Here is a 16,603-nt window from a genome sequence, read left to right on the forward strand (position 1 = left end):
AGCAAGACCTCATAAATAAAGTCAGAAAATGAAGGCATATTCTGAGAAAACGCCACAACCCCATCTCTAATCGATCACTAAATGAAGTAAATGAATGCATACACTAAGAAAACACCAGAATGAAAAGCACCAAAACGTTGAAAATGATTCTCTCCAGGAGGTGAGCCAACAGGTGATTTCTACTCCTTTCTTTATACTTTCACTTATTTTCCAAATTGTCGGCAAATTAAGAGGTTCCATTTTTTTTTTAGAGGGAGAAGAAATTATTATTTTTTTTTTACATACTCTAGGGAATGATTTCCATGATGAAACTTGGACCGCCTCAGACTAATTAGAGTCTTACTCAGGGAACAACAATCGCGCTCTCTGAGAAGCAACTGAAAACCTAATTAAGATAATGGGTAACTGAGGAGATAAAATGCTTAAGCCATTTGTTAGGCAGACACAGATGGAGACGGAGCTCTCCAGGGCTGTGCCGAGGAGAGAGCGGCGTGGCGGAACCAAGAACTTTCTCCAGCCGAAACCAGGGGCCGTAGCTAGTTACCCTGGGAAGCCTGTGAGCCCTTTTCTTCGAGCGGGTCACGGTTACCAGCGAAGCACAGTCCTGCTCACCGCATCCAGCATGGCGCTGGGCAGGCCACCAACACCGACCGCCCTGTGGAGGGCGCTGTTTCATCTCAGCCACCACTGCATATTTGTCTCTTTTGTCCCAGAGGTACAATCTTCTTTTTTTTTGAGATGGAGTCTCGCTCTGTCGCCCAGGATGGAGTGCTGTGGCGCGATCTCAGCTCACTGCAAGCTCCGCCTCCCGGGTTCACGCCAGTCTCCTGCCTCAGCTTACCGAGTAGCTGGGACTACAGGCGCCCGCCACCACGCCCGGCTAATTTTTTTTTTGTATTTTTAGTAGAGACGGGATTTCACCGTGTTAGCCAGGAATGGTCTCGATCTCCTGAGCTAAGATCGCGGTACTGCACTCCAGCCTGGGTGACAGAGTGAGACCCAGTCTGGAAAAAAAAAAAAAATGCTGACTGGACTGTGATGATGATCACACAACTTTGTAAATTTACTAAAAATTCATTCGATTGTATACTAAAAACAGGTAAATTTTATGGTATAAAAATACCTCTTATAATAAAACTGAAAAAAAAAAAACTCAGCAAATACATTTCTTTACGTTATAATCCAACAGAGACAAGGAAGACGGCTCCAAGAAGCTGAAATTGATAAGATATTGAATATATCTAAACATCTTAAAAGAGGGAAGACAATTAAGACTGTTACGGGAATGTGGAAATAATAAAAAGTACCAAGGAAAAGAACGGACAAGCAAGAAGGACAATAATTAACTACAAAAAAAAAAAAAAAAGTTGGACAGGAAGGAAAAACAATCTTTGTATAGATCCATCTTTAGTTGTGAAAAGCTACACATGATCATAAAAAATGCAAACCCTGATTATTAATCTAAAAAAAATAACTATATTGAGAAGATTGGGCAATAGGAATTGGAAATTTGGAGAGGGGGGTGGTGAAAAGACCTAAGTTCTCATTTTCCATTGAAGGAAGTCACTAGAAAATGTCTAAAATTTTAAAAAATCAAGACATAGCAGGATACATTTGTTATTTAAAGACAGGGAATTAGGCCGGGCCTGGTGGCTCACGCCTGTAATCCCAGCAATTTGGGAGGCCGAGGCAGGCAGATCACCTGAGGTCAGAAGTTTGAGACCAGCCTGACCAACGTGGAGAAACCTAATCTCTACCGAAAATACAAAATTAGCCAGGCATGGTGGCACATGCCTGTAATCCCAGCTACTTGGGAGACTGAAGCAGGAGAATCGTTTGAACCTGGGAGGCAGAGGTTGCGTTGAGCCGAGATCATGCCATTGCACTCCAGCCTGGGCAACAAGAGGGAAACTCCGTCTCAAAAAAAAAAAAAAAAAAAAAAAAGATAAGGAATTAAAAGCCAAAAAGAAACAGTTCACAGTTGAAAGTGGTTGTGGGGAGTTCAATACTGCGAAGAAGGAATGGCTATGGCAGAGAACTGCTGTTTTGCTTTTAATTAGTAATGAGAAAGTATTGCTTTAACTGTGCATATATATACATAACTTTGGTGAAAATAAGTAAAAATTTTTAAGTGTACATAGTTTTCATTCTACTACAAGAATGAATGAATGAATGAATGAACGAACATTCATAGGATTAATTCCATCAACTCCTAAACACACGTGTTTATCTTCTAACATCTTTGGAACTGGAAGGCATCCTGTATTCTGTGGAATGTCAGCCAGGCTGCAGCTGTGAGGGGAGAACTTGGTTGTTGTTGCCTGGGGCGAGATTCTGCAACATTTCAGTTAATTCAGGACCATCCAAAGAATGAACATACCTTCCAGCTGTTATCTGCAACAAACTTGCAGACTGAATATGCAAGTGGCTTGGAAGAACATACTAGAGATGAGACAGCAGGGGATGCCACATCACCAATCCGCTTGAGGACAAATAAAATGATACTGTGTGGGGAGTGTGGACAGGGATGGCTCTGATTTGAAAAGACTTAGACTCTAAATTCATTTCAGTCTTGCATACCTTTCTGTGTATGCACAAAACGAATACAGATCAAAATCTGTGTTGAAATAAATCTTTAGAAACGATATAGCTTAAGTAAAAAATAAAAATCCTAGATAATAAGAAAGTATTATGTCCTAGTTTAATTGTCGTATTTTTTATGTTGGTTAACACTGGTGATCTTACTACTGATAACATCTTTTCTTTGGTGAAATATGGTATACGTAGGAAGGTAAGTTGCAAAATTCTTCCTAACAATCCCCAAATACATAGTGTTTCGTCTACACCAAGGAATATTCCATAACCATTAAGATGAATGCATTGGAGGTATAACACACGATGTAATTTCCAGACAGGATCTGGTATGAAAAATACAGAAAACTAAGTATATGATTCCCCCATTTTTTTCTTTTCATTTTTTTCTTCATTCCTTTTACCCACACTACACAGATGATTCCATTTAAAACAAAAAACAAAGAAACAAAAATCTTTGACAAAAAGAACCCTGTAGGTATGTACATACAGATGTAAGAAGTCCCCTGCAGAATAATATAAGCACAGAAAAAGCACGGAAGGTCACTATGGTAGGCAGAATTCTAAGATGGCTCCATGATCTCTGCCCTCTGGGCTCACTCTGTGATTATGCTGCATGGGAGAAGAGATTCTGCAGATATAATAATTAAGGTTGTCTATCAGCTGACTTTGAGATATGGAGGTTATTCATTGGGCCAAACCTAATCACGTGTGCTCCTTCAAAGCCCAGGGTTCTCTCCAGCTGGTCACGGAAGAGAAGTCAGAGAGATATGAAGTGTGAGAAGTGTGTGATGCCACGGAAGTTCTCCAGGGCATCACGGGGACAACCTGACAGCAGTCACTGGGAGCTGAGAGTGGTCCCCGGCTGTAAGCCAGTGAGAGAGGAGGAGAGAGATGCAGAGGCTTCAGTCCTAAAACCACAAGGAATTGAACTCTGCCAACAACTTGTGAGTCTGAAAGAAATCCCTGAGCTCCAGAGAGGAATACAGCCCAGCCGATACCTTGAGTGCAGCTGTGTGAGACCTGGACAGAAGGTCTAGCTCCCCCATGCCCAGACTCCTGACTTGTGGAAAATGTAAGTTAAATAGTATAGTTTTAAGCTGTACTTGTAGTTGCAAGCAATAGAAAACAAGTTCAGGGCCGAGTGTGGTGGCTCATGCCTGGAATTCCAACACTTTGGAAGGCCAAGGCGGGTGGATCATCTGAGGTCAGGAGTTCAAGACCAGTCTTGCCAACATGGTGAAACCCCATCTCTACTAAAAATACAAAAAAAAAAAAAAAGTAGCCAGGCATGGTGGCACACACCCGTAATCCCAGCTACTTAGGTGGCTGAGGCAGGAGAATTGCTTGAATCTGGGAGGCGGAGGTTGCAGTGAGCCGAGATCGTGCCATTGCCTGGGTGACAAGAGCAAAACTCCGTCTCAAAAAAAAAAAAAAAGAAAAGAAAAGTTCAGATTTTAGTGCCAGGAAATGGGGTGCTACTGTAACAAATACCTAAAACGTGAAGGTGCTTTGGTAATCAGGCAATAGGTGGAGGCTGGAAGGACTCTGAGAAGCAGGATGGAAAAAGTCTAGATTACCTTGAACAGGCTACTAGGAAATGTGCACAGTAAAGACATTGCTTCTTTCTCAGAATAAAGTGAGAACTTTCCTAAATCACCTCAGAGAAAGGCAAAATTGCTGCAAACAGCAGAAACCTAGATGCTCACAAACCTGCCAGCAAAGGCTCAGAAGGAAGTGAGAGGCATGTTACTGGAAACTGGAGGAAGGAGGGTTCTTGTGATGTGAGGGCAGGGAGCTCACTGAAATTGTCATCCTGCAGTTGTTGGAAAGCAGAATTTGCAAATGCTGAACCTGAAGAGATGGCCAAGGAGGTTTCCAAGCAGAGTATAGAAGGTGCCCCCTGGTTTCTTCTTGCTGCTTATGGTGAGAGGCAACAGGAGAGAGAGAAATTGAAGAACTGTTCAGCAAAATAAGAACCAGGACTGGACAAGTTTGAAAATGCACAGCCTCTCCAGATGACAAGAGATGCCAAAAGTCAGAAATGGCTTCTGATGGGAGGCAGAGAGGAAAAACCAAGTGTGGGCCTGGACAACTCTTTGCTGAAACCCAGGAAGACCAAAAGGTCAGGGTACCTGGTCACATAAATGACTCAGTAGAGTAAGGGTGTTTCTCATGTATTTTTCTTAGTCAAAATAGAGCACCTCAAGGAAGTTCAAGAGCACTGTCCCTCCACCATCTCACCAGCAACTAAAAGTAGAGAAGGGATTATCTCAGAGACATTTATGGATGTGGCTTCTGTCTAATGGAGTGAATTCTCGTGAAATCCTCATCCGGCCCACAAGTTCTTCAGAAAATTATGCCAGCAGAAACACTGCTGGCCTAGACTGAAAGGAACAGAGACACTGAAAAATGAAGGGGGTGGCTACAGACAGGAAGTAGCTGATAAACATGCTACCGTCCATGCAGAGGGAAAGATGACTCAGAGGATGAAGCCAAGATCCCAGAGGGTGGCACCAACACGACAGAAGGCAGAGCTAAGAGACTATCCCCAGGCTTTGGAATGGAACAAAAGAACTTCCACTGGACTGGAATTTGCCTCACTAGAGTTCAAAAATGCTTTGGGCCAGACCAGTGGCACCTTTTTACCTTCCATTTTCTCCTATTATTTATTTATTTATTTATTGAGACAGGGTCTAGCTCTGTTGCCCAGGCTGGAGTGCAGTGGCGTGTTCATAGCTCACTGCAACCTCAGACTCCTAGGTTCAAGCAATCCTCTCATCTAAGCCTCCTGAGTGCTGGGAACACAGGTGTGTGCCACCATGCCTGACTAATTTTTTATTTTTTGTAGAGATGGGGTCTTGCTATGTTGCCCAGACTGGTTTGAACTCCTGGCCTCAAGCCATCCTCCCACCATAGCATCCCAAAATGCTTGAATTACAAGAGTGAACATTTCCCCTCTCTTCCTCTTCCTCTTCTTCTTCTTCTCCTCCTCCTCCTCCTTTTTTTAAAGACAGAGCCTCACTTTGTAGCCCAGGCTAGGGTACAATGGCATGATCTTGGCTTACCGCAATCTCCGCCTTTCAAGTGGTTCTTGTGCCTTAGCCTCCCAAGTGGCTGGGATTACAGGCATGTGCACCACACACCCTGCTAATTTTTGTATTTTTGGTAGAGATGGGGTTTCACCATGTTGGCCAGGTTGGTCTCAAACTCCTGACCTCATGTGATCCACCCGCCTCGGCCTCCCAAAGTGCTGGGATTACAGGCATGAGCCACCGTGCCCGGTCCATTTCCCTCACTTTTGAACCAGAGTGACTGTTACCCTATGCCTGTCCCACCCTTGTAAGTTGGGAGGGTCGGGGCAGATACTTGTATCTTTAGTGTCACAGGTCCACAGATGGAAAGAAATAGTGCCCCAAGAGTGGTACTTAATGGATTATACCCAGAAGCCCCATTCACACCTGATTTAGATTAAGATGATGAGATTTTAGACTTGAACTGATACTGTAATAGGATGAGACTGGGGGACTTTGAGATGGGGTGAGTGTGTTTTGCATGCGGGTGTAACTATGGGTTACTGCAGGCCAGATGGCAGACTGTGGCAACCAGAATTCTAAGATGACCCCCAGTGACCCTTGCTTTGCATAACCCGCCCTCCAACCTTGAGTGTGAGTGGGAACTGTTTGTGTCATTTCATGATTATGTTTTGTTGTATGGCAAAATAGATTTTTGCAGATATGTAAATAAGTTTATTCATCAGTTCACTTTGGGTTCATCAAAAGGGAGATTATACAGGTGGGCCTCACCTAAACACACGAACTGTTTAAAAAGCAGAAAGGAAGTCAAATACTCAAAAGAATGATGGAGATTCGACATGCCGCTGCTGACTTGAAGATGCTGGGGGTAGGCCGGGCGTGTTGGCTCATGCCTGTAATCCCAGCACTTTGGGAGGCTGAGGCGGGCGGATCACCTGAGGTCAGGAGTTTGAGATCAGCCTGACCAACATGGAGAAACCTCATCTTTACTAAAAATACAAAATTAGCCAGGCATAGTGGCGGGTGCTGGTAATCCTAGCTACTTGGGAGGCTGAGGCAAGAGAATCGCTTGAACCCGGGAGGCAGAGGTTGCGGTGAGCCAAGATCGTGCCACTGCACTCCAGCCTGGGCGACACAGCGAGACTCCGTCTCAAAACAAACAAACAAAAACAAAAACATACCACTTTGGTATTGGTTGTTTAATTATATTTCACACATATGAAAGCATTTGTAACTTAGATTAATAACAAAATGAACACCATTTCATCCACCACCCAACCTAAAAAGAATGAACTAGTTCCAGAATCACATCAACCCTCCCAAGCACATCTTCCTGCCTGTCCCCAGCTCTCATCCTACCAAAGGGAATCACTTTCCTGGATTCCGTGTTTAACATGGCCTTTTTTCATTTATAGTTATACCACACATTTTTGGAACCCTAAATTATACTGCTCTACTTTGCTTATTTTGAAACCTTATATAAATGGTATCACGCTCTGTGCATTTTTCTGCAATGTGCTTTTCCCCCCAACATGATGAAACACAGCTAACATTGACGCAGGTAGCTACGGTTTAATTTTACAACTTTATGGTATTTATTGCACAAATATGCCATCATCCAGCCATTCCCTCATTGATGGATATGTGGATTGTTTGAAACTTTAGGCTATGACAAAACATTGATATAAATACTCATTTTCAAATGCTGACTTTTCTACCACCACGAGAAATACTAGAGAAAATTATGGTATTTAAATGGCACACTGGAGGTAAACTAGAAGGTGTGTAGGGTTCTGGACACGGCTGTGGTCCCGCAGATGCTGGTCACCCCAAAGACTAAGGGGATCAGTAAGATGAAGTACATCAGTGTCCCACAGCACAAGGGTGAAGACCTACGAGTAGAATAATTGGAACGCAGAGTGTGGGCCTGTCGTCAACTGTGCCAGATAAGACCAAGCTGCTTCCCAAAGGGGCCAAAACAATTTGCACCATGTTCTCACCGGCACCATGTTCGAGTTTCCATTGCTCCTCATCCTCACCATACCTAGACATTGTTAGACTTTTATATTTTTGTTAAAAAAAAAAAAAAAGAAAGAAAAATAAAGAAAAAAGAAATACTTCTCTGGTCTTATATTGTATTTTCCTTATTATTACTGAGATTGGGCAAATTTTCACGTTTATTGGCCGTTCCTAGTTCCTCTTCTGTGAAATGCTTATGCATTTCTTTGGCCCATTTTTTAAAGCTGGATTGTTGGGGATTTTATTGTTTTCATTTTTCAAGACAGAGTCTTGCTCTGTCGCTCAGGCTGGAGTGCAGTAGCATGATCTCAGTTCACTGCAACCTCCGTCTCCTGGGTTCAAGCGATTCTCATGCCTCAGCTTCCCAAGCAGCTAGGATTACAGGTGCGCATCACCATGCTCAGCGAATTTCTGTATCTTTTGTAGAGAAAAATACAAAAGGTGGAGTTTCACCGCATTGGTCAGGCTGGAATCAAACTCCTGGCCTCAAGGGTTCTGCTCACCGTGGCCTCCCAAAACGCTGGGTTTACGAGCATGAACCACTGCATCCAGCTTTTTTTTTTTTTTTTTTTTTTAAAGACAGACTCTCACCATCACCCAGGCTGGAGTGCTGTGGCGCGATCTCAGCTCACTGCAACCTTCATCTCCTGGGTTCAAGCGATTCTCCTGCATGAGCCTCTTGGGACAGACAGGTACATGCTGGGGCTACAGGTACGTGCCACCATGACCAGCTAATTTTTGTATTTTTAGTAGAGATGGTTTTTTGTCATGTTGTCATGTTGCCGAGGCTGGTCTCGAACTCCTGGCCTCAAGCGATCCACCCGCCTTGACCTCCCAGAGTGCTGGGATTACAGGCATGAGCTACTGCACCCGGCCTATTGATCTTTAAAATAGACTTTTTCCTTTGCCATCCTTAATATATTCTGGATAGTAATCATTTGTCAGTTTTATCACAAAATCTTCTCCCAGCTTAGGGCCTGTTTTTCAGTTTTTCACTTTTCACTGTTCATTATCTGATGAAAAAAAAATCTCTTAATTATACCAACCTCTTCTTTTATGACTTGAGCTTTTTTGTGTCTTCTTTATGCTATTTGTTACTTAATTTTTAACTTACTGTTCTGTGGTCAGAGAACATGTCCTATAAATCAGATACTTTGAAGTATGTTAAATATTACTTTTGATATAGCATGAGGTTAATTTTTGTACACACCCAATACTTAAGAATAATATGCATTTTCCAATTGTGGGGTGGAAGGTTCTATAACAAATGTTCACCAGATCATTGATGGCAAACAATGGCTGAGGGGGATGGGTGACAAATCCAGCCCTGGCCATCTGTTTACATATTGTCTATGACTGATTGCCCTCTACAAAGGCAGAGTTAAGTAGCTGCGACAGAGACCTGACGGCTTCACAGAGCTGAAAATATTTATTATCTGGTCCTTAATGCGAAAAGTCCACCAGCCACTACGCTGGACTGTGTTCAGAAACTGTTTCCCTTCTATTTTTATCTGCTTGATATCAGTTAATGAAAGGCTGTTTTGAAATCTTCTATGATAATGACATATTTAGCAATTTCCATTCATCTTTGTTATTTTATGTTGAGGCTGATTTATTAGGTGTAGACAAGTTTTAAATTATTCAATGTTCCTGATGCGGTAGGTCTTCTATCATTAATGCATGGTCCTTTTGCCCTTAATAATTATTTTTGCTCTGACACCTACTTGAATGATACTGTTATTATACCAGCTTCTTTTCATTAGCATGCCTTTTTCCCATCTTTTTATTTTGGTTGTGTCTCTCTTAAGTAAAACAGCATACAGTTGGACTTGGTTTTCCCATGGAATCTGACTGTCTCTGCCTTTTTAAAACACGAAGTTTGGTCCATTTATTGTAGTGACAGATATATTTGGTTTCATTTCCATGACCATAGATTGTGTTTTCTTTTTACTCTATTTTTTTGTATGCTTTCCCCCTTTTTTTTCCTGCCTTCTTTTGGATTCTGCTTAACTTCATTTTTTATCTTTACCGATTTGAAATTTTAACCTTTTCATGTTTCCCTAAACCTTATTACATTCTAGACTGAGTAAAGTTGAAAAGTTCATCAGTGTTTCTACCCTCCTTCAGAACAATGTAAGTACATCTGAATTCATATCTTAGATTTAAATCGTACTACTGTCCAGTATTTTAGTTTCACTTTGCTTACTTGCCATTTATTTTTATTGCATTTTTAATGGAGAAATAAGTCATCTGTTTTCAAAACAGTGCTTGAATATACCAGGAGTATAGATACTATAAAACAAAGCAAACTCCACTCACTAGGTACATCACAGGAAAAATGGTCTGACATTCAAGTAATAAAAATTAGAAATAAAAAGTTCCAAGGTTCCAGCTTGGTAAAACAGATACAGTTACAGGTAATGTTTAATAAACTAATTTTTTTCCCAATGTGTAAACAAAATGACCAGACTAAATTATTGCCTGGCCATTTCAACCTAACACCATAGCCATTCAAAATACAGATACTGTGCACACTTCACCCGACTTATTATTGTGGTGAAAGGGCAAAGATGTGAGAAAAAGAAATACTGTACACTAGAGATCAGAAGGTAATGGTGAAAGAAAAGTCTCTACAGCCTAAAAGGACATGACTATATTCCAACTTTAGAAAATTAATCCAGAAAGACAAGAAAAGAGTTTAAGTAATTGCAGTTTAGCACGAAAAGTGCAGAGTCAGAGAAGGGACAGGAGGGGTTAAAGCAAGGCTAATTGGAAAGCCTGTTAAGTTTGCTGTCTAGATTAAGAAAGACTAAACTTTCATTCATTCACATCTGTTGCCCCTCACATTTCCTAAACATAGATGCTCTACTGCTTAATTATGAGGGATCTTTTTTTTTTCAACTTAAAGTATTGCTAATCTTTTGTGGACTAAAAGAGCAGAAAGCCAATAAGATGTCAAGTGCTTGCTAGAAATTACTTTTTTATGTTTCTACATGTAAAATTTAGAGATGAATTTTGATAAATCATTTAAAAATAAAAATGTGCTTAAAATTCTTGAAGAAAATGCCTTTTTGCTTATGTGTGCAATTGGAAATTAACTTTCCTATAAGGAGGTATTCTGTGGAATGTACAAAACTTCTCATATGAAGCGATCAAATGGTCATCCAAGATCAGAAACATATCTCATAGACATTACATTTAGTAAAGTTTTGCTAAAATGTGGTGTTTCATTGTAACCAATATTTCGTGTTTGTGCCATGTGGCCACAGGATTGTCGGTTTCACATCATGGTTTAGAGAATATTATTCTTTTTTTCTTGTGAAATGACACATAAGCATACTGTGCCCATACAAGCAAAGAGAAGAGGGGGAGGCAAAAAGCTTTTTTGTTTTAGGACTAATGATTGAGGAAAAGAGAACATGGAGCTTTGTTAGCTCAAAGAAAATGGTTGATCGCTGATTACTCTCTAAAACAGTTCTACGGATGAAACCAGTGCCTTTCTCCATAGTGTGCCATCAAAACCAAAGACCTACTAATGATTGTTTTGATGTCAAATATATACCTTAAAGTTGACATTTCATTTTAAAGGGTTACAGCTATCTCATAGGGACTGAACTAGATGTACTTTTATGCTTCTGTGAAGTATAGTACACCACTGCACAATGGTATCCAATTTTAAGATTAATAGTGAACAAACCTCTTCAGGGAAAAATAAAATTCACCAATTTGAAAAATCTAAAATTAGTTCTACTTTCTAATAAAAAATATAAAGTGCATCATCAGTATAAGGAATTCTGATACCCGTTTGTATTGCAAATTTTCCCAACAAATCATCAAACATAAATCCAGTCCAGATGTCAGTCACGGGTACAAATATAGCTGAAAGGTTTTTTTCTTTTTAAGGGCAGTAGTCCTTTGAAATAGTTAATGTAACTGTTGCTGACACATTAATAACAGTACCTCTAGCTGTCACATACTAACGTGGACTTCTGATCAAGACTGGCCCAGTAAAGGAAGTTACCAAATAAGCCTCAATCTATTTCAAGTCATTCTCTGTACCCTTCATTCTCCTTCTTTAGTATTTGAAGACGACAGGTTGAGTTGGCAGATATTGTTCATGGACCCTTGACGTTGTTTTTAACCATTCAACCTTTTTTACTGAATTCTTGATAACAGGAACTGGATTTGCAGGGAGAATGGGGATACAGGAAAGATCTATACTGATGTTACCTGAGAGGCCAACAGAGAAGATGCTGTCTGAATTTTTCTAATGGAGTTATACTTGTCTTTGTATTGAGTTTCTCCTCTTCTGTTTTGTTTTTCTTGGTCCTTTCTTCTTTATGAGGCAAGAATATCCTCTAGGCTCCAACTATAGGATTAGATATGTTTGTTGCTGCGTTTCCTGAAGGTCTGGATGGCTTATGAGACATGTCGAAGAAACAACTCTGGCGACCATGGCCTTTGGTGATGGAGAAATGGCAGGCTGAGAGACAGCGTGAGGAATACTTTCATTTAATGCAACCCCTGAACTTTCACTGGTATTCATCTGTTGCAAGGAAATTTCAGTAGCCTGTACGTTAGCCATCGATGCTGTCATTACAGCCAGGGCAGGACTATTTCTACCCTGAGAACTGCTAATCAATGGGCCTGTCTTCATAGTGCTAGTAGATGAAGGCACAGACATGCTGTTTTCACAGCCTGCAGACGAGTCAAAGCTGCTGTCATTCAGATCTGTCAATCTTCTACCTTCTGTTGCGTGTGCTTTCTTGTCCTGAAGCACATGAGGCGGCAGCAGCTGGTGAAGCTCCTTTCTTCTTAAATGCATTGCAGTAATTTTCATACCCATCTCAAACATCTTACTATTCATTGCTTGCCTATAAACAGTATCTGTGAAAGACTGGATATCATAGGTGAGATCAATACTGAGAATTTCAGAGTTTTCTGGCTTTTTTAGCACTAACCCAATCACCCACATTGTACGAAATTCTTCCATATCAGGATTTTCTTTGGGTGCTGGAAATGACTGTGGATTCACATGTGCCAGCGTAATAAATTCATTCTTCTCCAAGCTCCCAACCAGGATTCGGATCTTTGATTCCACCAAGCCCACCCATTCTAAATGCTGTTTTTCTGTTGGTGCACTTGCCAGAAGTACAATATAATGCTTGTACTTCTGAAAGAAGCTTGGAGCTTCAAAGAGTTTGGACCACTCAGCCTTACTCAGCAAAATCTCGTGTGTGATAGCAAGTCCCTGTTTAAACTCCTCAATCATGACCATCCTGGTTGAAACAGACACGTTGTATGTGGAGTTCTGCTGTGGGTATGCTGGTGTGATGATGGGCATAAGATGGTACCTATCACTGGGATTTACTCTTGGATCCCATACAGGCAAATTAAGATTCCGTTCTTCAGGCTCTTTCAGTAACACTGGGTTTGGCCATTCCCATTCCGAAAATACCAAGAAGAATTTCCGCACGAGAGTTGACGCTACTGCATTTGGATAAAGCTGACAAGTTCTTGCTACCAGCATGGCCCAGGAAACACCTCCGAGGAAACCTAATATATTGGAATAGATATTGTGGCACTTGGCCCACAGTTTGATGGCTCTTAGAGTCAACCTGAAGTTGTCAATGTTTGGCACTAGATGTAAAATTTCATCGGTTACCCGGCAACCGTTAAGGCTTCTTATGCATCTAATGTCTAAATTTTTAAGCAGACTGTCATCTCTTAGGTCCAAATCTTCTGGAATAGTCTGTAGTGCTAATCTTGCAAATAAAATATCAATCTCTATCCCATCAAAACACAGTTTGATAACTGGCACAAATGCCTCCTCAACAGCCCTTAAATCTTTTACTTCCTCCTGTAGTTTCAGTTTAACATAGAATGAGGTGAAAAAGTCGCTTCGATCCACATGCCTTGGTGCAACGCACAAGGCGTCAATATCTGCACCTTTCGTATGTACTCCTAATCTGTAAGAGCCAAACGTAAAAATCTTTCCGCCAACGTTTTCAATTACAGACTGGGGAAGGCTCTTGCTTTCACTGATTTCGCGTATCCATTCCTTTACCAGATTATTTAATTTTTCCAAAACTAAAATCCTGCGCTGCAGTTCCTCTTCCTCTTCAAAGACCCCGAAGGGCCTGAGGGTTTCTATTAGCCTCTGGGTGAGAAGGCAGTCCGTCTCCTTGGGGACCGCTAGGCTGATAGGCGAGGAGATGCCGTAGCACTTCGGCAGCGGCGCCTGCTGCGGTGGTCCCTGGGTTGTCACCGGAAACGGCATCATCTTTCAGCGCCCGCCCCTCCAGGGCACGTCCCCCACCACCGCGACCTTCGCGGTCGCCGCCCGGGTCATGATCCTCTGAGGCGGGAAGGGCAGGGCTTCTAGCTGCCCTGGTCCGACCCCACTCCCGCTCCCGCTGCGCGCCCGCCGCTTCAGGAGCTTCTCCTCCTTCCCCTCAGTCCCAACATGGCGCCAGACCCCTCAGCGGCCGCGTTCCAGAACCTACCGTATACGCGTGGGCGCCTGCGCACCGGCCGCCAGCGCGAGGGTTCACGGGAGCCACGGCTTTCTGGGCCGAGGGTCCCTCTCTCTGCTGCGGGGGGCTCTAGATGGGGGTGGACAGGGCTCACGTTGTCTATAACCGGCCAAACTCAACCCTTCATTACCACTATTTTACATATTTGCGCAACTTTACCCATCTAATTATTTGCTCCCCAAGTCCCCTGACACCTCAGATGTGCGTCTTTTCTGGGGCACCCTCTGCCCACTTCACCCTAGCGTGCACCCTTTGGAAGTCCAAAGACCCTTCATAGTGGGAACCCGTTGGTGGAAAGCAGTTTCTGTCTTGTTTTTTGGGCTGTTGCTGGACGTTGGTTTAGCTGGGGTAGCATTTCGAGGTCAACATTTGTATTCTGGCCATGCTTTAAAGGCATGATTCTGCTGTCCTCTGGTTCCCATTGAGGATTCCACAGCTGCATGAACTGCTGCTCGTCTGCCTTTTCTTATGGCAGCTGTAAAAGTCTCTGTCTGATCCCACCACTGTGTGTCCAGGCATAGATTTCCCTTTAATAATCTTACCCAGGCCGGCGGGGTGGCTCACTACTGTAATCCCAGCACTTTGGGAGGCCAAGGCTGTCGGATCACCTGAGGTCAGGAGTTCGAGACCAGCCTCAACATGGAGAAACCCCGTCTCTACTAAAAATACAAAATTAGCCAGGTGTGGTGGTGCATGCCTGTAATCCCAGCTACTCAGGAGGCTGAGGCAGAAGAATTGCTTGAACTTGGGAGGTGGAGGTTGTGGTGAACTGAGATCGCGCCATTGCACTCCAGCCTGGGCAACAAGAGCAAAACTCCGTCTCAAAGAAATAAAAAATAAATAAATAAATAAATAAATAAATAATATATAATCTTACCCAGGATACACTATGATTCCCGAATCAGAAGTCATGCTTTTCATGATCTCCAAAAGCTTCTCAGGCACTTCCTCAGAATATGCTCTCCCACCTGTCTCCTGCTTCTCTTCATCTAGACACGCTGTCAACCTTCTCACTCTGTCCTCCATGTCTCTTAAGCCATGTGTCTTTCTGGGTGATGCCAGATTACCTCCAAGTCCTCTCTTCAGTTGTATTTAGTCTGCTGTTTAAGCATCATTGAAATATCCACTTAAATACTTATATTTTTATTACTAGAAACACTATTTTGTTCTTTTCCAAGCTTCTCTTCCTTGTAGATGGCATTCTGTTCTTTCATGTTTTTCCCCCCACCTTTTATTTCTTTAAACGTGTTAAACATACATATTTAGTACTCTATAACTAATGATTCTAATTCCAAATGCTCTTGAGAAACCATATAGTTTGTTGTTGTCCAAGAACTCAAGAGTGGCACTCTTGTGTCTCGTAATTTTGGATTGTGAGCTCATTTCTGGTGAGGCTTGGAATGCCTGTGTAGAGGATATGTCCTTCCAAAGAGGATTTGCTTTGTTTCCAGTAGATGTTCTTGTACACTATAGAATTACATACAGTGTAATTTCTTATCCAGGGATTATCCACAACATCTAGGTGGTGCAACTTTGAACCCCAAATACATGTGAGAGGACATGTGGTTTTCAATTCTAAGGAACAGTCTTTAGTTTTTCCCACCCAGGTCAAGAGAGAGAACTTCCTTTGCCATCTCCTTTCACCAGGTAGCAGATTTTTCCTATTCCATTTTTCACTCAATGTGTCACCCTTTGAGGATTCCAATTGTATTTGGAGGGGTCTCAATTCTAACTTCCTACCTTTTAAGGTCCCAAGAGATTTCTGTCTCTTCTTGGACAGCTGCTAAACTTAAGTTTCTCAGTTTCCAAGACTGGCAAATGCCTCTAGGGCGGTTCTAGTTTCAGAATCAGCTAAAATTCTGAGGTTTCAAGGCATCTCTCTTTTTTTCCACCCCTAGAGATTTCCTTTATTTTCCTGGGTAAGATATGCATTTAAAAAATGACTTCTTGTATTTATCCAACATTTCCAGGCACTTTACACAGAAAGATTTTCCAGGATAATTAATCCCATATATTGCCAGAAATATAAATACCTTCTTTTCAATCCATTTCAACATTGGCTTGCATGCTCAAAAACAGCTATCAGAAAGGTCTTTGGTGACCTCCATGTTGCCCAATCCATGACCCCAATGATTTTCATCTTCTTTGACCTATCGTAGCTTCATCTTGGCCTCTGCAACACCATACTCTTCATGTTGTCTTCCACATGTCTGGCCACTCCTCAGTCGAATTTGCTGATTCCTCCTCCTTTACTTGACCTCTAAATGTTGGGAGTTCCTCCAGTTTGTATTCTAAGCCCTCATTTCTCCTCACTGCATGTACATTCACTGCCTGGTTAATCTACTGATTTCCACAGCTTTAAATATCTCCTACTTACAGATTAATTCATATTTTAATCAGACTCTGTCTGAACTCCAGATC

The 16,603-nt window shown here is 42.0% G+C and overlaps 2 protein-coding genes across 5 annotated transcripts in view; both read right to left on the reverse strand.

Annotated features, from left to right (window-relative positions):
* Positions 1-16,603, reverse strand: part of RADIL (Rap associating with DIL domain) — an 80,497-nt gene that overhangs the window by 44,462 nt on the left and 19,432 nt on the right. The gene's annotated exons all lie outside the window — the stretch shown is intronic.
* PAPOLB (poly(A) polymerase beta) lies at positions 9,853-14,169 on the reverse strand. The gene has a single exon (XM_050784338.1). The coding sequence runs from the start codon at positions 13,927-13,929 to the stop codon at positions 12,016-12,018; it is 1,914 nt and encodes a 637-aa protein (XP_050640295.1). The 5' UTR covers positions 13,930-14,169; the 3' UTR covers positions 9,853-12,015.

This window comes from Macaca thibetana, chromosome 3 (genome assembly GCF_024542745.1).
Source record: "Macaca thibetana thibetana isolate TM-01 chromosome 3, ASM2454274v1, whole genome shotgun sequence".
NCBI lineage: Eukaryota > Metazoa > Chordata > Mammalia > Primates > Cercopithecidae > Macaca > Macaca thibetana.